The sequence below is a fragment of the Plectropomus leopardus genome, chromosome 6 (assembly GCF_026936395.1).
Source record: "Plectropomus leopardus strain MGB_pleo_1.0 chromosome 6, ASM2693639v1, whole genome shotgun sequence".
Lineage (NCBI taxonomy): Eukaryota > Metazoa > Chordata > Actinopteri > Perciformes > Serranidae > Plectropomus > Plectropomus leopardus.
In genome coordinates this window covers 9,979,735-10,001,212 of record NC_142181.1, presented here as the reverse complement: position 1 = coordinate 10,001,212, position 21,478 = coordinate 9,979,735, and the positions used below count along the sequence as shown (strand labels likewise).

Here is a 21,478-nt window from a genome sequence, read left to right as displayed (position 1 = left end):
TTGTAGCGCCACATGTAGAACTTCCTATTAGAACTTCAAAATAAATACATAAACACAAAGTGCCCATATTATAGTTCATTTTTACTGTATATGCACTGCAAAATCCATGCGTTGTTCATATACCTATATATCAATGAAAGATGACGATTGTGTCAATATTAATTGCCGTATATTTAATCTGCATTTTTGCTGTGCCTACCAGCATAACAAATGTTAGCCCTTTATTGTGAAGGAAAAGCTGTCTTCTTTTCCGGTTTCTAGGCTCTGTTTCTTGAGGAATTGATATGGCTGCGTGTGATAGGTGTCTTTTGTGAATAAGAGAGCGTCACTCCTGTAAAGGACAAGCCTTTGGTCCAATGAGAAGCTCGCGAGGGCGGGTCACGCTGTCATAGGGTCAAACCATGGATGTATTATAAGGAAGTCATTGCTATTTCTAACCAGAGCAAAGTTCACACTGAAATGAAAAAAACAAGACAAATGAGATAATGTTGCATTGGTGAATTTAAGACAACAGAATCAACATGTAACATTGTATTAATCATTTAAGGAAAAAAAATACTGTTGTACAACAGCAATTTCAAATATTGTTGTTAGTAAATTAATAGCTTTAAATATTGACATCACCCTGGGTATCAATAAATTGTCCCCTCGTGTGTATGTGTGTGTGCGTGTGTGTGTGTGTGTGTGTGTGTGTGTAAAAGTGCATGTTTTGTTCCTGTACATTATTGTCACAGCAGAGTGCAAAAGGGGAGTTTGTAAACATCAGTTGTCTTTCCATGATCTGGGTTTTCAGCAAACAGTATTTTGTCATCCGCTTTTTGTTCCTCGAAAACAATAATCTGAAAGAGAGCATAAAAAAACACTTAACAAATTCGACAAACACAATCTGTCACAAATTATCTACTAAAAATAGAGAGCAGAGATGAATTTCACCTCAACTAGACTAAAAAACAAAATCATTATGTTTCATCTTTTTAGAATATAGGTGTGCACCTGATTCTCTCCACTTCTGAGCCAAGGTCCTGGGAGATAGAGGAAATGCTGTGGGCCAATGAACCAATGGCGTCCAAGGTTCTGCCCATTGACAAACACAGCTCCTTTACCCCAACCCTGTAGATGGATGCACTGGTATGATCAGACTGCAAATCTCAAACTGCAATTAAAATAACAAATCACTTAAGTATGCCCAGATGCAGAGCAGTAGGCTAATATTTAAGGCATCAAAATGTGTCAAACATTTTCAGTATGCTTCAAAATGTCTAAATTGCAGTGGTTGTAAAACTTTCGAGTCAAGGACCCCTTAATTGACACACATTAGATTGTTTCTATTAGACCAACCACAGAGGAAATAAATAGTCACACTGATGACTCTCACTCACATTAGACTCATTTCTACTAAACATGCATGCAAAGTACTGTTTTATAACTAATTTTGAAATAAAAGTAACAGTAAAGCTAATGTACATTTCTTTATAGATGCAGTTTAACATTAAAGATGACTGACAGGGAGCCTGATGAAGGTGTCTCTGGGAGGGCCATCCACATTTAGTCGGGCACGGAAAAATCCTGGAACGGATGACTTGAAGTCAGACTTCCACTGACCTGAGCTCATTAATCTGAAACAAGATCAGACGTAAATGTGAAACTCTCATTATAATCCTGTGAAACAACAATCAGTATGGACATCATGAGGCAAGAATTATGTGGCAAAACATGATAACAGTGTTGTGCAAGTGTTACTCTAAGGTAAATAAAGGTAGGTAGTCTTATACACACACCACAAAACCTAAAAGTATCAAAGGTAATTTATTATTTTGCAGATATTTTAGGGTTAATCTGCTCTTTAATTTATACCAGGCAAATACAAATTCAGTTAACCAACCTTTTAATAAAGCCTGGCTTCATATCTAAACAGAAGATGGTAAATCCTCTCAGAGGGGTGTGATTCAACAGGATGTCTCCCACAATACCTGTAATACAGTAAAAAGCATAAATACACAATGGAGCCATACTGCCATACCAAACACTGTACAAAGACATGTGGTTTTCAATGTGCTCTGTCCTACATTCAGTAATTCAAGGGGCCACAAAACATAGAAAAGGTCAGGTTTAAACAGTTGCGGGGATTTGACTTTTTCAAGTGATCTAAACATTAGTTTTCAGTGTCCAAACATTATCTAAACTGTTCTGATACTTCCTTTGGCTTTAACTATGTTCAAACCAGTGACTCTGGAAATCTGTTCCAATATGAACAGTCCAGGTCTGACATAATACATTGGCATAGCACAACGAGTATTTATAAGTTCAGAAGACTGAATTTGTGTAAAAGCATAAGAGCTAAAATATGGCGCCACATGACGCTAATTTCGAAAGACAGAATACCTTTACGCTGTTCATCCAGAGCTTTCCCATAATTCACTCTTCCACAGTTCTCCACAAGCAAGCTCAATGTCTTCTCCCCCTTAGACACACAAAACATTTGGAAAGTTGTTCAGTAGAAAAAACTGAAAATAGAAATCTAATGTTGCATTAAACAGATAATGTTCCATCCTGCTATGCTTGATAAAAGGAAACACACAATTTTTTCTTTTCTTTCTTTGTTTATTTTTGCTTCGCAAGTTGATTCTGGACTTAATTACTTGCTGGAATTTGGCACTATCCTCACAAAATACACAGCCTTTTTGAGGGAGCATTTAAGCACCAGACTATTGCATGAACAGTGACCAACATCAGCTATACTGTGCTGAAAATTTCTTTCTCCAAAGACAATGATAAATGGATTTTTACAGCGCTTTGACACAATTCACTTTACATTAATTTACTTCATTCATCCAGTCACACAAAAACACTTTCACACCACGAGGGTGCTGGCCTGCCCATTAAGAGCAACTTGGGGTTCAGCTTATTGGAAAAGTATTTCTGAGACAATTTAGATATATGGACGCTTGCACTTTGGTGATTGACCCTAACCCTAGAACTGAGTGTAAGTTACAGTTTTGTTTTCTTTTTTTTAATTTTAAAAATATATGTTCCATTGCATGTACAGCCAACAACGGACATAAAAAACAGTCAGTACCTTTTCATCAGGGAGTGCCAGCTCATGGGTCCTGTGGTCGAAACTACCAACACATTTCCTGTCCACAAAAACCTAAAGAGCATGAAAAGTATGGACAGAAGAAGAAGAAGCAGGCAGAATTATGTGTCACTAGAAACTGAGTTTTAGAAAACTAAATTTGAATTACATATTTTGAAATTGAATTAGGAAAAAAATGAATTAGCGTCACATAATTTAAGAATGAATTTTAGCTAGAATTTAGATGTGGCTGAAGAGTTCTTCTGATCTGCAATCGGCTGCTCTTTCTTAAGGACCCTGGATATATGTCTCAAAAAATTCAAAAAAAAATATTCAAATTGTGAGATCTGAAAACTGTTTGGAATTCAATTTCAAATTCTGCTATCCAGATTCAGCTTTTCAGTGCAATTATTCATGTTCATTGTACAAATTCAAATTATGCATTTCAAAATATTTTTTAATATTAATTTTCAATTCATGTGATTCAAATTCATTTGTTCCTAATTCATTTTCAAAATATTTAATTCATATTCAGTTTCCTAACATTTCTAGTGACACATACTTCTGCCCATAGAAAAGTCATAATAACAGGGATATGTATAATCTCTGTTGTGAAGCTTTATTGTGTGTGTGCCAGTCTGTATATTCTCACCAGCGCTCTGTCTCTGATATTGTTCCTTGAGTTGAGGGTTCCTCCACTGTTGATGGTGGTTTCATACAGAGTGTAACCGTATGACTGACCATTGTTATTGTTGACAGGGAGATTCTCCATGTTCACCGGCGTCTCTGACCTGTATGGCTGGATGAATAGTCAAACATAACATATTAGATACAAGAATCTGCCAGAGCACAGTAAACATCTCTGCAACACTTTATTCTGACATTATGTCAGATGCTTCTTAAAAAAAGCAGGTGTGTTGACACCTTAATGTATGACCACACCCGAGCTGCCAGGTGTTAGACATCTGTCTCGGGCATAAGCAGCATTTTTTTTAATATTTCGAAGCAATCAGAGACACCAAGCAGGGCCCTTTTATATGTCCGACTATATGGATAAAAAATTTTCCATTGTATAATCAGCTGTCACGCCAGACAGGTATTTGTTGTCGGTACCGTACCTTGTCGGTGAAGTGCAGGCTGTCCCACAGTGACAGGTGCTCCTGGATGGCAACAGGGTGGTACTCTCTCCTCTCCTGAGGAGAGGGTACTTCAGGAAGAGGCTCAGCTGGAACAGAAATTGGCAAGAACAATAAATTAATGCTATTAGTGACAGACTCAATTACTCAAAAATGGAAAATGAAAATGATTAAAAGTCATCAAATTACTGTCTAGATGTACATATTATCATAATGTTTCCAATGCAATCAATGCATATTAAAGCTTAAAAAGACATTACTGTGGTACTGGCTGAATAGATTTCTCAAGAGTTGATATTTTAGGGTGCAATCTCCAGCCTCAGAGAGCGGAGCATCGTAATCTGTAATGACAACATTTAAACAAACAGTAAGAAGCAATGCATTTGTTAAGGGGAATCATAGTCATTAAAGGTCTTGAAACATCCGTTGTTCTTTGGTGTCTGAGCCCTAAGGTAATTCCTACCAACCATAACTGGTGACCTGTGGTTTGTAGGTGCCAAAGTCCATTGCACCATTCATGAAGCCAAAGCTGGTTCCCCCGTGGAACATGTACAGATTAATGGAGACACCTCTCTCCAGGATCTCTGACACAACAGCAAGCATATCTGCAAAGCATATAATATTAAATGATGACATAATACAGAAAGTGAACCAAAGGGCAAAATGTTAGGTCAGCCGTTAGGTGGTGTGTCATTGAACAACACCTGAATGACATTCTGAATGTCTGAAATCAGACGTCTGCCATTGTGAAGATTGTAAGTGTGTAACAGAATAAATGGAAAGCACAGTGATGCTGAAAAAGAGCATGTGCTCTGCAAAAATATTCACAGGAAAAAAAATGATGTTTGAATAGTGTTTCCATACCCTCAGCATGGAACACATGGTGATGTTCTCCCCAGACGTCAAACCAGCCGGACCAGTACTCCATCACCATTAGAGGTTTCTGGGGCTACACAGCACAGAACACATGCCTGCATTAATTACATATCTTACTTTCAACTGTGATTTAAGAGTCAGTTTAATAACAAAGCTGACATTTTTCCTTTGGGCCTTTAGCCAGTGCTCTTACATAATAACTATATATAAAAAGCAGAATATATATATTTAACGTTTAGAAATAATAAGTGGTGAGTGCAAATGCCACAATGTCCTACCTACCTGCATGTCAGCTAAGTGCTGGATAGCTCCGAATGATAGTCTCTGCAGGTTTATTGTTTTCAAAACTGAAATGTGCAAGATTTAGACCAAATGAAGTACATTATGAACAGTCAGATTTATGTGTTTTAATTATATAAGAATAATTTAATCACAATAAAAGATATCTACAAAAAATACACTTTAAAGTGTAAATTACAAAAAAACTAAAATAAATGTTTTGTGCAGTTGTTACTGTTGTTGTTTTCTCATTTAGCCTAAAGGGTTGCTCCATTACCTCCCTCCATCCCTCCACATCTCAGGCCCTCCCAGTTGTCTGAAGTCAGCAGGAGCTCCTTGATCCCTCTAGACTGAAGACACTACAGCAGAAGAAAAAAATGTTTTTTGCGTAATATTTTGTGACTTCATTATGATTTATTGTAAAAAATAAACATTTCAATACACTGATGAACTCACATTCTTTATAAATGGCAGGTATTTCTCATCTTTGGCATATGATCCATACTCATTCTCAACTTGAACTGCAATGATTGGGCCGCCCTCCTCAAACTGAGAAAATAAACAAGAAACTGGAGTTACAGCTTTGCAGTTGCATGACTCTGCAAACAAGTGAAGTTACAGTTTACATCCATGTCTGTGAAAACATGGATGCTTCACACACATCTTTTCCCTCACAGCACAGAAGATCTATACAATCAGCACAGTTTCAATGTGAACACCAAAGATTAGTGTCACCAATTCAGTATCTGACCAAATACCCCCCCTTCTGTTCCTAAATAATGGCTAGAAAAGTGGTTTGATGTAACAGTGAGGTTGACCTATGTCCTCTTGGATATATAATATCACCTCATCATAGTATCCTATTATGGACAAAAATATGTTTTGAGAGGTCACACCGACCTTGACTTCTGACCACCAAAATCTAATCAGTTCATCCTTCAATCCAAATGAAAATTTCAGCCAAATTTGAAGAAATTCCCTCAAGGTATGTTTGAGATATTGTGTTCACAAAAATGAGACCAATGCAAGGTCAAAATAACCTTGACCTTTGACCTGCAAAATCTAATCAGCTCATTTTTGAGTCCAAGTGGACTTTTGTGCCAAGTTTGAGGAAACTCCCTCAAGGCATTCTCAATATATCGCTTTCACAAGAGTGAGATAGACAAGGTCACAGTGAACTTGACCTTTGATCTATGACCATCAAAATCTAGTCATTTAATTCTTGAGTCATAGTGGTGGTTTGCGCCAAATTTGAAGAAATTCACTCTGGGTGTTCCTGAAATATTGATGAGAATGGAGCAGACGGAGAACCTGAAAACATAATACCTCCAGCCACAGCTATCACTAACACGGAGGCAAAAAAAAAAAAAAGAATATGAGCTTCAGGAAATATTATGGCATAATTTTGAGTTTGACTTACCATCAGAGGTTTGATAATTGAGACAAGCTTGTCAAAGTAGAGGTTGACAGCAGTAACAAATCCAGGATAGGTCGTCCTCAACTGCATGTTTTCATCTTGTAACAGCCAGCTGAAACAATCACAAGGACAATTTCTTGGCATACAGCTAGTAAATGGCAACGTTTTAAAGCAATGGGCAGATGGTGTTACCTAGGCAACCCGCCCAAGTCCCATTCAGCGCAGATGTAAGGTCCAGGACGCAAGATCACCCACAGACCCATCTCTGCTGCTAAACTGACATAGGCCCTGAGAAAGACAAAGAGACCTTCTGCTTCATTTTAAAAACAACCACTCTGTAAGTCTGCTGGGGATATTTGCCATCTACAAAGAGGAAGAGACAGAACATAAAAGCCTTACTTGAGGTCAAGCTGATCCTGAAAGCTGAATGATCCTTTCTCAGGCTCGTGCAGATTCCATGGCACATATCTGAAAAAGCAAGCAAGAAAACAATTCTTTGTAGCTGATAAGCAATAGTGTGGTCCAGTGCCTTGTGAAAACAACCATATATTTGCTTGATTTCTATTTAATTTTAAAATGCCTCCATGACATACAAACAAATTTGATAAATTCTGATTTGTGTTTGACCTTCTCCGGTAACAGAATAGTGACAACCCTGTGATATGAGTCATAGTCAAGTTGCAGAGGGAGCCTACGTCGTGAGAGTATTGAGGCCACAGGCCTTCATCTTCAGCAGACGGTCCTCCCAGTAGGCTCTGGGGACACGGAAGTAATGGATGGAGCCCCCCAAGATGCGGAAGGGCTCTCCCTCCAGGGTGAACTGAGACGAGTCGGCCCTCAGACCCTCCACACGGCTCATTCTTCTCACTTCACAGGGTGATGTCTAGTGGGGAAATATAAACATAAAAAAGATTAAAATATAAAGACTGGTGCCCGTCTTCTGAAGCAGGTCATTCAGGTTGGATAATAGAATTCAAACGTGTACATGTATTATTGCAATAAAACCTTAAACACTGCAAGCTGTTTCAAATTATGCATTTATGTACACAGTATGAACATGAATGGCAACAAAATGCATTTTATTTTTATTTGAGCATGATAAAAACGAAAACTTACCAAGACTTGAACATGAATGTCCCGCATGCAGAATAACAGAAAATCCCAATTATACCAAAAACATTGCTGTACCTTGAAGCCGAGCTTACCAGGGAGCATTTGAGGGGAGGGTGGTGCTGGGAGGCCTCGAACACTGTGGATAAGGGAAACTATTGTTGTTTCAGAACAAAAAAACTATAATAGTGCTCTGTCTCTTTTCGTCTCTCTCTCTCTCTCCCAGTCAGAGAAGGGAGGCATTACATTGTACACAGTGATGTTGCCCTCATGATATAGTTTACATAAAGAATGTGGCTCTAAATGTAGTCACAGCTTTAAAATATGGTACCATGTGTGACTGTGGTCACAAGTCAGTGTGTAATAGCATGAGTGTGTGTGTGTGTGTGTCATGTTATTTGTCTTCTCTGCCCTAAAAAAAACATAGAAGAGGCAGTCCCACAACAAATTACAAACACAAAAACAACAAGAAAACCAAAACAAAACAAGGGTTTCTTATGGTCTGAAGTAGCCTTTTTAAATGAATTATGATTGTATACCATGCTGTAAACAGAGAGCTCTCAAACATAGAGAAATATTCAAAAATGCCACTTCTTACACAAAAATGCAATTTGCAAATACAGAACAAAGCTGCATAGACCATTTTGGGAGTAATTTCAGTGCTTTCAGTGCTCGGTTTTTAACACTGTTGTAAACATTGCTCTGGTCTTATCGGTCACATAATTAAGCATATTGTATGACAAGGATTAAAAGGCGAGTCAAAGGAGGAGGTCATATATTATACAATTTAATAATAATAATTATAATAATAATAATAAAAATAAGGAGAAAAAGAGTGGACTGATAAAAAAAGGTACTACATACCAACAACCCACATATAAGACTAAATTTAATTTCATCCCTCATTAAAAAAGCATCCTGGGAATTGTGATGGCTGAAGGAGACTATGGGTATAACTATAATCTTTTTATTTGCCCAAATATGCAAGATAAATACAGTCACTAAAAAGTAGCTGAATAATAATAATAGCCTATTAAAGGTGTTGATGTAAAAACAAGAGTCTGTTTTCCACTGTTTAAGGCATACCGCGATATGCCGCCTTGCTGTAAAAGATACAATTGTAGAACATGGGGACAACATTATCCAGCCTAAACTGGCAACAGAGATAGCAACAGTGCCGAATTGAGGTCTATGTAAAAGGATCAGCCGGCAGGAGGATGGAATGGGTGGGACATTTTGAGGTCATGTTGTGCATACGACCCACCACAGGAGATTTAAAAAGCAGTTAGTTGCTCAAAGAAGAAGAGTAGTGGCCGCAAATGTCTGCAAAATGGAGAAACATCATTGATCAGCTGCCATATAAGAGGGATGGTAAATGATTGTTGTCATGTTATGCCATTGGTGTTGTTTATAGGGCTGCAGCAACATATGTTGTTGCCACCATGCTGTCTAAAATAACACACTGGGGTGCCATCCTTTGTTTCTGTGTAAAAATGCAAAAGCTGTATAAAGGAGGGACTTTGTTGCAGGACTCTGTGTAAATAGGGCTAACATTCCCTCCCAAATTAGGCATGTGGTGGGGAAAAAAACCTTTCATATTCTTACATTCATTCATAAGAAGGATTTAAGGGGGATATGTTCTGTAGCTTGTTGGAGGCAACCAACCTTTTCTTTTCTGTCTTTTTTTTTTTTTTTTTTTAAATAAAAAGAATATAAATCAAGGCAAGTAAACTGTGTCTTCGTTTTTTTTCCAGCAGCGTAACTGTGCGACGGTCCCTACATTGGGACCGTAATATAGGCGGGTGTTTGTGTACTTTTGGACAACTACAACAAGCTAGCTTCCTCTAATATAAAATAGTGGCTACATTAGCTCCAAAAATGGAACCAAACCAAAGTTGATTTTTTCAGGTCGTGTTTCGTTTTTGAAGTTTTTTATTCAACGTTAGCAACGTTACGGATAATCTAATATGGGGTAGCTCAACTTCACTTATAAATTTATCATGTAAAACCAGTTTAGCGAAACTGGATTAGAATATTTGATATAGTCGTTCGACCTCACTGGAAATCAATATGCAGTTTTATTCGCATAAACTCAAGACAACTACAGGGTGCAACTGTTAGTGAGGTCGTGTTGTTGTCAGTGGAAAGCATACCAATGGTTTGGCTTCGTATGTCCCTGCAGCGAAGATATTTTCTCCTGCTGTGTTTTGCCGCCGGTGTGATAATTGCTTATCAGTTTATAAGGTAAGGGAAATACTCTAACAGCTATTAGCCTGAAGGGAGTCACAGTAAACCAGTTAGCAAGTGTGTCTGGATGAACCGCGCCCACTGACACTTAAAAATAACTTCACTGCTCTGTGCTTGGTTGTTTTTTGCTTGGTTATATTACTGCATGTTTTCAGAAGTTCAGAATAATCTTTATTAACCAGTCAAGTTGCCTGTGAACTCTCACCTAGCTCACCTGCTGTGGACATTGGACGTGACTAACGTTACATATAACATGTTACATGTGACTATGTGAGACTTCACTTTGTCCTGTCTTGAGCTCAAGTATGTAAGTCCCACTGCAGTTTGTTTTCTTTCTGTTGATCAGATTGAGATCATGTAATTGTTGTATCATTATGCTGAATACATAGTACATACATTGTTATTTAGAATAGAAACCTCTGTATTATGTTAAAGTGATTGTCAGTCAAATGGGATAAGGGATTGTTCGTTATTTATGAGAGGGGAGGGAGTGGTGTCAAAACAGGCACTTTGGATAGTTTTTTTCAGTACCGGGGAGGATATTAAGCTTTTTGATTTCGTTAAGGAGAAGGACATTGAACTTTAAATGGTTGCATGTTGGATTTATTTTAAATATCCCAGAACCCACAAACCCCCAAGTGGATTTTAAAAAGACATGCTTTAAATGTCATAGCCAGAAACTGTGAAATATGGATATTTATGGTGGTCATGCATTTCCCCCCAGTCCCACTTGGGGAGGCTCCAGAGAGGGTAATTATATATATATACTGTGTGACTGTATGAAGTGAGAGAGAAGAGTCCAGTCCAGTCAGGCGTGAAACTTACATGATGTCCAAGAACAGGTTGTGCCTCTCATGTTTTGATTACATTCACATGCAGTAATAATATGGAAATAGCACCTATTATAAGAGCTACCTATTACCACAAAGTGCACCCTAGTCTGAAATATTTAGCTCAAGGGTGTATTCACAAGCTCTCTTCCTATGAAAAAGTATGCCTCAAATGTCTTTATGGCCCACAGTCCACCTCAACAAGTTCTTTTTCTGTTGAAAAACTGTGTTTTGCCCCCCAGGAGTCACACTGAAGTAGGAAGAATGAGCCGTGTGGAGGGTCTTAGGGCCAACTCGTCTCAGTTCACCCTGGAGGGAGAGCCCTTCCGCATCCTGGGAGGCTCTATCCATTACTTCCGTGTCCCCAAAGCCCACTGGGAGGACCGTCTGCTGAAGATGAAGGCCTGTGGCCTCAATACTCTCACGACGTAGGCTCTCCCTGCAACTCATGGCTGGTTGAATACAGTGTACTCTAAAGCACAAGCATGAACTGTGTCAGATAGTTGTTTTACCGGAAATGATAATGCACAGAGCATGTAACATCTGAGTAAAGCAAAGTAGAGCAGAAAAAAATCATGAGGGACTAGAAAATAGAAGGACCCTGTCATTTATTTATCTAATTTTTTAACAACAAAAAAAGCAGTTCACAGGATTCATTGCTACTAAAATACTTAAAGCCCAAACAAAAAAAACTTCTACATTTCTTTTTTTTTTTTTTAAAGGTACGTGCCATGGAACCTGCATGAGCCTGAGCGAGGGGTGTTCAACTTTGAGGATCAGCTGGATTTAGAGTAAGAAATGATGAAGAGTCCTGCAGATGGTACTGTTGCATCGCAGCAGGGCTTAGCTGTCCACAGTCTGGGATCATCTGATACTGCTGAGAGGTTGTACGCTTACCCTTAAGAGATGTTCTTGATTAATTAGCCCTCAGTCAGTATCAGTGATTCCTGAATTATTGATAAGATGACATCAATCCATCAAATGTGCCGCTTGCTGTCAAGTCTAGTGCTGGAAGCAGGGGTCGCCTCAAAAGGGGAAATATGATATGAAAATGAAAAAAAAAAAAATTGAGTGAAATATTTTAGAATGAATTATAATGACATATCATTTGTAGATGAACATCTACTTTAATTAAGAAATAACTATCCATCCCTACTTTATATCTGCTGTAGTAAACACTTTAAATGGTAAATAGACCTCAAATACAAACTCCTTTTGCACATTTTGTATCCTTCTCTTAGAGCCTACCTCCGACTTGCGGCCAGCTTGGGCCTCTGGGTGATTCTGCGTCCAGGGCCGTACATCTGTGCTGAATGGGATTTAGGGGGACTACCCAGGTAAAAATCACAATTACATGATATCTGAAGATTATTTGGATCTGCTTTACATGGGCTGTCTGCAGGTTCTTTAAAAGTCTTAAAATGTCTTAAATTCATTTTTATATGAATAAAGTATCATTGTTTTGTGTCTGGTCATTTACATGGCCAGTTCCTCATGGGATTATTCAGACACATCAACTAAAACTAAAACCAAACCAAACATTTTGGTATGTTAACGCACCATCATCCAGCAACATAATACACGAATATCATCATGAGGCAAAAAAGGACATGAGCTACCCATAACCAAGGCTTTGACAACAAAAAAATGAAATACCAAATACGGACACAACCCAGAGTACAAGACAAAATATATAGATCCAAACAAGATAAAATCAACATCTTACATGAATCAGTGCCAAAAGTAACAAACACTATTTTATCCAATTTGCAGAACAATAGAAAAATAGTCCATACAAAACAGAGTTAGAGGGATCCATTATAAATACATTTTGGGCCTTATCCATGATTTTAAATACTGGGCCTTAAGAGTAATAAAATAGTCTTAAATTTGAATTTGTGTGGTCTTAATCACCTCAAACATTTTTATCTAATTTCATTTATTTATCTTTGAATATCTCTTTGTCAGAATAATCAGGCTCCTTTGCATGAAAGTCCAAAATTCTGATATTACACATCTTTAAACCCACCCTTGAACCTTATACTGTCTTTTTACTTTATACTTGCATTTACTTGCAAAATGTGGATTAACATAACTCACTCTATAAACCACATTCCTACATAAAACCTATCACTGCACTGAACCACATACTTAAATTTATATTTAGCTGCAATGCTTAAATAAGAAAACAATGATTTATAAAATCACTCCTAAATCTGGTCTGGTCTTAAAAAGCAGTAAATTGAAGTGTTTGACACCTTTAGACACTATGTTACCACCACATTAGCATTGTATATCATTTATAGGAATAGCCAGTGAGGCACTAAAAGAATCCCTTAAATTGGCTTGGAAATGAATTGTTCAGTAATCTGTTTGTTAGCGGTATCTTTGCTGCAGGCTGAATCCATTAAATTTGGGAAATAATTTAGTTACGTGAATTATTTCAAGTGTGCTGTGTCTGTCATCTATTTTGCCAGGTGTGTTGCTACAAACTGTGCAACAAAGAATTTGTCTTGGTGAGATTTGTCCACCTTACAGTGCTGTACATGTATGATTCGAAGACAACAGGGCTTTAAGATAGGACATTATGCATCATGCGCCTCTAATGTTACTCAGATAAAAGGCACAGATGATTTACCCGCCTTTTCATGAGGTATCGTAGAGAACAATAATTAAATCTGACAGGCGTTGCTCCCTGAAAGGATGAATTCATTTAATTCTGTAATCAAAATAGATTTGGACAGATAATGGGGTGAATGCTGGAGGAGAGAAGACTAGAAGTAGGTATTTTTGGAGTGGTTTTGCCCTCAGGGAATATGATGTTGAGGTAATATTTATTTGATAATCATCAAAACAGAGTGTTTTCGGGGGCACGCAGTGAAGCATGACTCATGACTTCCCCTGCCTGCACTTTATGATAGTCATGCTTAGGTCGGTGCGATTATCTTCGATAGCTTAAAAAAACTAAAGAGAGTTCGCAGCACAGCACTTTGAAGAACTCTTGTAATATTTTACTTTTTGGGACATTTTAAAGGTTTCAATTTCTTTGCAGTTGGCTTCTACGGGATCAAAACATGAAACTGAGAACTACCTACCCAGGATTCACTGATGCAGTCAACTCCTTCTTTAATCGGCTCATTAAGAAAGTTGTTCCACATCAGGTACTCTCCATTTTAGCACAATAGAAATCCAAATGCATTATTTGACTGATGTGCACACAACAATAGATTAAAGAAAAAGTACGTGAGACAAAATGTTAACTTGCTCAAAGAAGGAAATCTTTTTTTCGTTAATTTTTTCTAGGTTTTATAGTTACACACATACAAAGGTCTGTCAGTTAAATTAAAAAAAATGTCAGCAGGCATGTAATGAAAAAAAACCTAGTACAAAATAATATAATTTTTTTTACAATAGAATCATTATATTCAGAATCATATTTTATCCCTCATACAATATTTCTGTTGTCACCTCCTAAAAACCTGCAATAACTAGCTCCTGCTGCTCATTATGTTGACAATTGTTTGCAGCCCATACACACTTGAAGTGACAGTTCACCTGAAAAAAATGAAAATAAATAAAAATCCTCTTAGCTGCAGTACTATTTATCAATCTACAATGTTTTGGTGTGAGTTGCAAAGTGTCAGAGAAATAGGTTGTAGAGATATCTGCCTTCTCTTGAATATGATGGCACCAGATGGCTGTTGACCCTGTTATTTAAGATAATTGACAGACCTTGTTTGAGCTGTTTTATGTAGGAACTATTTCTCCCTACTGAACGACATCCATATCACCACACAGAAAGACACCATTAATGTTTACATCTCGCGCTGTCACAAGTACGAGCCTCCTGTAGATGAGTGGATGCACGCTTCCTTCTGCGCAGGGATATAGTTGGCAGGGATAGTTAACAAGAAAATAGTTCCTATATGAAACTGCTCTAACGTGGTCTGTGGATTATTTTTCTATTTAGTTCCATTATATTGGAGCAAAGGCAGACATCTTTACTGCTGATATCTCCAACACTTGACACCAAAATAATCTAGATTGATATATAGCACAACAGATAAAAGGAACAATATGTATTTTTGATTCTGGGTTGAATTCTTCCTTTAAGTACTTGTGTCCTCCCTGCCATATTTTCTTTTGATCAGCTCCATGCATCACTGAAGAAGCCCCGACATGCATTTCACAGTGGTTTTAAAATTTAGCTGCATCGAGAGCAGGAATGGTCAAGTAGTGGTGTCAGGCCCTAATATGTGTCCTTTTATTGACTAATTAATGTGCAGTACTCCAAGGGTGGCCCGATTATTGCGGTTCAAGTGGAAAATGAATATGGCTCCTATGCCCAAGATGAAGAGTACATGCCCTTCATCAAGGAGGTAACAAACAAAACTTGGATATTATTTCAACAGTAGTTGGTAGCTCATAGATGACAGAGCATTTATTTACTTTGTTTACCCCTGCTGTCCTTTACACACTCTCCTTTTCACTCTCAACAATTATATTTCCAGGCGCTATTGTCAAGGGGCATCACAGAGCTGCTGCTGACCTCAGACAACAAGGAAGGACTAAAGCGTGGAGGAGTGAAAGAAGGTATTGTCAGATTGGCGGACAGACAAACAAGACTGCGCCCACACACACACACACACACACACACACACACACACACACACACACACACACACACACACACACACACATACACACACACACACACACACACACACACACACACAGAGTATGGTGGTTGGTGTGTTGTACTTTCACACGACAAGAGGTCCAAGCCAAAGGGTGGCCCGGTGTCAGGCAGCTGCAGTTCTGACCCGCACACAAAGGATTCTGTGTTGTACCATGAAGTTGTTCTTTTTGCATGTACACTGGCAGTAATGCCCCAATATAAAAGTATTTTATTTGATGCATATGCTATATTGATACACGTGCATTGGCAAACATTGTTTTGAAGCGATAGTAAGGTTGTTCAGAACTTGAATGAGTATTTCTATTCTTACTATCACTGCAAACAATGCATCGTAATCATCATCAGTAACATCATCATCATCATCATCAGCATCATCATTTTTAGGACAGGATCCACTAGAGTATAATAAACCCTCCTCTGGATATTTTTATAAATGCATATCTTAACCCTGATTTGCATGTAATAGGTGAACATTTTTTGTCTGACACCTCATTTGCTGATTCCAAATGCAAATGCATAAAAAGACTGTTTAAATGCCTGTCAACTTTGTGATTTGAATACATTTTTGCTTCATATTAAGTTCCAGGTGCTATCTTGAACTGCATAGTTAGATAAGAAAAGAGGCCCATGAGGGTTTAAGTTCGACTCACAACTGTCATCATTCCATGAAGCTATGTTTTCTAAATGCTGTTTGGTATAAGTTTGAAGTGATGCTCTGCATCGTTGTTTTTTTGTTTTAATATTTTCCATATTTTTGTGTCTAAAGCACTAGAAACTATCAATTTCCAGAAACTGAACCCGAATGACATCAAGTATCTGGATGGAATACAAGTGAGTCTTATTTGTGTGTTGGGTCTTTTTTATTCGTTATTATTTAACCCATGGTTTTGGAGTTTTTTCTTGTTTACAGATCCAGTGAAACTACAGATACATTATTATCAATTCTCGCTCTTTTAGATAAATGGGCTGAAATGATGTGCAGAATTTAATGCCATTAAACTTTCATGTGCCAAGTGTAAACTGCTTGTTAGGATTCATTTACTGTACAATGTTAAGGAGATTATTACCAGGAGCTAGTTAGAAGTCTCTTACTCTCCAAAACAAACTGACTATGGCATTTAAACCACTAAAAACACTAAATAAAACAGTTAAAAATTACAAATCAGTATCTCTCTCATGTTGAATCGCAGATGGGCTACTAGCAGTTCAATGATAAAAAAAAAATCTGTGTTTTTCCAAAGCCGCCTGCCGCAGAGGGGCTGCTAGCTGTGGTGGCTGATGCAAACAAGCAAATGGCCCTATCTAGAGCCAGTGTTTGTTTTGTCCATTTTTAGCTGCCGTAGAAACATGGCAGTGCAACATGGCAGATTCTGTGTACGGGGATACCTTTTTCTAACGAAAACGCGCTGATTCTTATTTTCAGATAACTATACAGTAAGAAAACATTCTTATTTTATCATATTCCATTTCTGCCAAAATGTTCCGCCTGCACAGTGGACCATTAAATGAAAAAGCTGGTGTCCTAAAAGAAAATCTCTAATCTTTAGGACAATTTTTTCAGTGTTTGTGCAATCAGGTAGTCACTGAAAGAACCTGAAGGGTCATTCATTTTTCGTTCATTCTTTTTTTCTCCCATAGCCTCACAAGCCAAAGATGGTCATGGAGTACTGGTCTGGCTGGTTCGATCTCTGGGGGGACCTTCATCATGTGTACACAGCTGAGGGTAAGACTGTTTAGGATGGGTAGACAGGTTTTCTTCAGAGAGAGCTCCCTGATAGGACTAAGACAGGTGTTCAGGTTAGAGTAAGACTGGATTTCTGCTGATGGATTCTTTGCTGAGGGTGAAACAGTTTCTCACTGTACAGAGGGTCGATAATTCTGGTTAATTTGAGACCGGGGTAAGACAAGTTTTGTGCTGACAGCCAATACAGAACCTCGGACGGTAAAACAGACTGTCTTGAGGGTAAGACAGAGTCTCAGTGCCTCAAGTTAAGAGGTTTAAGACAAACCCTTTTCGCTGAGAGTAAAACAGATTCTGTGCCAGCAGAAAGACAGGGTATGGACAAGCTCCCTGCTTTGGAGGTTGTGTAAGATAAATTCTCCAGACTGAGTGCAAGGACAGTCTCTCTAACACTGTGACTCTTTCACAAACGGCACAGAGCCCACTCAGTGCAGCTGGGATGTACAGCTTAGCATATGGTCATTTCTTCCTTGTTTCCTGGCTTTGTCAGAGATTTATATATTTGTCATGCATGGTAGGTTGTGAGTATCACAAATCAGAGTCTGTGTCCCATCCTCTGGACTTTGTCTCTGGGCAATATATTTGATGTTCACAGGCCAGATTTTCAAACACGTCTTTGTCTGGGATTGTTCAAAGATGTGCTCTACTGATTTTCACTGACTGTACTGAACTCAGGTGGAGGTGTTAAATTTTGTAAGAGTTGCATTCAACTCATGCCCTCGCACTCTCTCTATAACCACATATGCTGCAGCTACACGCATGGATACACTCACTGTCTGCATATTTACCACAATATCTAACCTCCTGCACCTGAACATGAGACAGGACATAAAATGGGAGACTTCCTCCGCTTAAAACATTTGCTGGGACAGATTTTTGGAACAATATGAAATCTATGCTGATTCATGATTACTTGTATCATTCTTCTTTTTGGTGGATTGCTACATTTCTTGGCTCTGTATTGCACCAACTGTCTGTAAGTGGGATAGTGTGAAAGCATTGGCAGGACTGTGAATTGTCACCCACGGGCCATGGTGGAGGAAGGATTCAGATCCTAACCTTAAGTAAAGCTTAAACTGAGTAAAGTTAGCTAGATGACCGCTAAGATTAGCATTTCCTAGGCTAAATCCCAACAAGCTATGAAACATGAGTTATATAAAACAAGGGAGATGAGCCAATGAAAGTAATAACTGCTACTGAATCTGCATAGTGTTTGAATCTTTACATACAGTGAGTTACATCATTAACCTGATAACTTCTTAAAATGTTTTTTGATAATGCCAGACTTAATCAAAAACAAACCAAAGTACGCCCTTTTCACAGAAGACATTTTGAGGAAAAGCACACGTGAAAATGATGAAATTAATGACAGCTGAATTCTGTTTAGCAGCTTTGATGTGAAGATCCTTGTATCCTGCATAGCTGCTCACTGTCACTCTCACTGGAACACTTCAGTACAACAGAGCCATCGTTAGTGTTATTAGTGACACTTGTGCCCACTGTGACAGGTCAAAGTGTTTGCTGTGAGAAAGGCTGACTGTGTTTCTCCATGTGGACCGAGTCACATGCAGCTTGTGCCACTAAAAGGTAAGGTAAGGTAATTATGCAGATTCAGTAGCAGATATTAATTTTATTGGCCCATCTTCCTTTTTGTACATAACTAACGTTAGTTAGCTTGTGGGGAATTTAGTGGGGAAATGCTGATCTCAGCTGTTCTACTCAAGTGTTCCAGTGAGAGTGACAGTGAGCGGCTATGCAGGATACAAGGATCCTCACATCAAAGCTGCTAAATAGAATTCAGCTGTCATTAATTTCATCATTTACACCTGTGCTTTTCCTCAAAAGATCTTCTGTGATCAGGGCATACTTCGGTTTGATTTTAATTAAGTCTGGCACTATCAAAACATTTAAGAAAGTTATCGTCAAACACTTTTAGGGTCTTTTTAGAGAATGTGATCCTGTCCTAAAGAGCCATTCTGGGGACTAAAAGAAAACATGCCACTGAAAGAATTACTATAACATCACATTGTAACATTCTGAGAACATTTTTAGAACCAAAACTTGCTATCTGGGTTTGTGATTCACAGAAAAGGGCTAGATTTTAGCTGCAGACTCAATTACACACATTTAACGCATCTGTCTTAATACGATACAGTGCACAGTCTTCTGTTTGTTATTTCGTTGTTGTCATTTAAGATTGTGAGGATGTTTTTGTAAAAGAACAGTCTGTGTAATGTTGCAGCAAAATGTTCCACCTCAGTTGACGTATCACATTAGAAAAATGTTTCATAAAAAGATGTTGTGTAATCTCAGGCTTCAATAACATCCTGAAAACATATTCTGAATGTTGTTTTGAAAATGTTCGTTCGTTGTTAACATGACACAAAGTGGGAATGTTTCATGAAAGAACACTATGATCTGTCATCACCAAAACATCTTCAAAATCATGCAGTTATAATGTTACATCTTATTTAGCATTTAACCTTAAAAAAACATTATTTGAAATGATAAACATCCTTAAATGTTCTTTTGTTGCATGCCTTAAACATGTATTTTTAAATATCCCACAAAGATGTAGTTTATCTTACTTTCTGGGAACATGTTGATAAGGTTTAACTATTGCTTTTTTCCACTGTCTGTTGCAAGTGATCGTTTTTTTGAGTAATTTATTATGCTTTTGAATGTCAAAATAAAATAATTAAAAAGAAAAAGACCTTAACATAATCCCCAGAGGCCAGGGTGACCAGGAGTTAATGATCCAAACATGTTCAATATGGAATGATAAAAGACAGACATTTGAAGCTGCAGCCAGTGAATATTTGGCATTTCATATATTTTGAATTCTGTTTATTGAATATCCAATTAATTCACAGGGTGTTTCAACAACACAAACACATTCAACATAAGATATTTCAGTTGGATCTCCTTGTCCTTGCTGATGGTATGGGCCATAAAAGTATGAAGAGTCTTAGTGCAATATTAATGCAAAAAAAAAAAAAAGCCAGCGGCAACTCATTCAGTATATACTCTTCAGTATCTCCTGCACACAATATAACATGGTCCACATGCTGCAGCCAGAGGGGTGATATTTTTTGTATAATGTACAGTCATGACATACATGATAGCACCTGTTTCACAATTGTAAAGAGTAATGGAAGTCACACACTCTGCTATCACCGTCTTGAGTGCTCTCAGAAACATCTCATTTCATATACACAGTGCAGAGCCGAAAGCTTCCTTTTTTTACTCTCTGTCATTCCCAGCAGCCAGCCACATCTTAACAAAAAACGTCCCGACAATGAAAGGTTTCCTTATATATTTTCTCCTCGATGAGAAAGGGAAAAGAAAAAAAAGAGACCCTGGCCACGCAGAAGGTGTCATAGCCATGAAATGAACACTAGGATATTCAGAGAGGATTCGTGTCCTTGACAGTTCACTGCTCTGCACACTGCAACACACCCAGCAGTTGGTCACAGCTAGTGCCCCTGCAATGAAACCAACCGAGGCGGCTCTGTCACTCACCCTGCTCAATTGTTATTCACTAAGGCTCATGCCCTTGATTCAAATCATTAAAGGCAGTCCGATTTGACTACTAAAGTCCAATTTGAATACTTAATTACCTGCTCTGCTATGTTCGCTGCAAAATATAGGTAGCTAATTTGTGCAGGGAGGTAGGCAATTTTTTATGGCTGTGAGCATTGCCCTGTAATGAATTATACTAACCTGTAATAGGATGTGTGGCTGTGGTCCATCCATGTTTCAATTGAAGTGGAATTGAGGGCAATGGGATTATTGAAATGGTGGCTTGTTAGAGTTGAAGTTAAATTGATTAGGAATGGTGTGTGAGATTCAGGGGGACTTAGTAGCATCTAGCGGTGAGAACTGCAGATTGTGACCAGCTGAAATTTCTCCTGATAAGAGTTTTCATTGTTGTTTTCATTCATTGTTGTTTCAGTGTTCATTGTGGAGGTTTGGGGAGGTCTCCTGAATAACTGAACTTGTGCTAAACTTATTTCTGATTGAAAATGTTAAGATGTTTTTTACCAGGAGACAAAATTTTCAGTAGAGGT

The 21,478-nt window shown here is 38.1% G+C and overlaps 2 protein-coding genes across 7 annotated transcripts in view; one reads left to right on the top strand and one right to left on the bottom strand.

Moving 5' to 3' along the window:
- Window positions 1–110: 110 nt before the first annotated feature.
- On the bottom strand, window positions 111–8,017 carry LOC121943590 (beta-galactosidase-1-like protein 2). 2 transcript variants are annotated; one of them, XM_042487151.2, is made up of 19 exons: window positions 7,898–8,017; window positions 7,477–7,664; window positions 7,181–7,249; window positions 6,974–7,069; window positions 6,785–6,893; window positions 5,821–5,913; window positions 5,642–5,723; window positions 5,368–5,432; window positions 5,074–5,158; window positions 4,677–4,814; window positions 4,470–4,550; window positions 4,192–4,298; window positions 3,726–3,872; window positions 3,077–3,148; window positions 2,383–2,461; window positions 1,883–1,970; window positions 1,505–1,616; window positions 994–1,110; window positions 111–839 (listed from the first exon to the last, which is right to left on the bottom strand). In XM_042487151.2, exons 1-19 carry the CDS (start codon window positions 7,994–7,996, stop codon window positions 729–731), a joined length of 1,938 nt encoding a protein of 645 aa, XP_042343085.2. In that variant the 5' UTR covers window positions 7,997–8,017; the 3' UTR covers window positions 111–728. The 2 variants fall into 2 exon arrangements, with proteins under 2 accessions (XP_042343085.2, XP_087934793.1); XM_088078667.1 differs by lacking the exon at window positions 7,898–8,017 and having other exon boundaries at window positions 7,477–7,657.
- Window positions 8,018–9,688: 1,671 nt separating this feature from the next.
- LOC121943701 (beta-galactosidase-1-like protein 2) overlaps window positions 9,689–21,478 on the top strand; it is a 78,545-nt gene continuing 66,755 nt past the window's right edge. For all 5 annotated transcript variants that reach the window (XR_006105863.2, XR_015776781.1, XR_015776782.1 and 2 more), the window contains exons 1-9: window positions 9,689–10,135; window positions 11,211–11,396; window positions 11,691–11,759; window positions 12,210–12,305; window positions 14,021–14,129; window positions 15,255–15,347; window positions 15,480–15,561; window positions 16,434–16,498; window positions 17,306–17,390. Coding sequence is in view for 2 of the 5 variants with exons in the window: in XM_042487287.2 (XP_042343221.1) it covers window positions 10,047–10,135; window positions 11,211–11,396; window positions 11,691–11,759; window positions 12,210–12,305; window positions 14,021–14,129; window positions 15,255–15,347; window positions 15,480–15,561; window positions 16,434–16,498; window positions 17,306–17,390 (874 nt within the window). In the remaining 3 variants the exon portion in view is untranslated. The remainder of the gene's footprint in view (window positions 10,136–11,210; window positions 11,397–11,690; window positions 11,760–12,209; window positions 12,306–14,020; window positions 14,130–15,254; window positions 15,348–15,479; window positions 15,562–16,433; window positions 16,499–17,305; window positions 17,391–21,478) is intronic.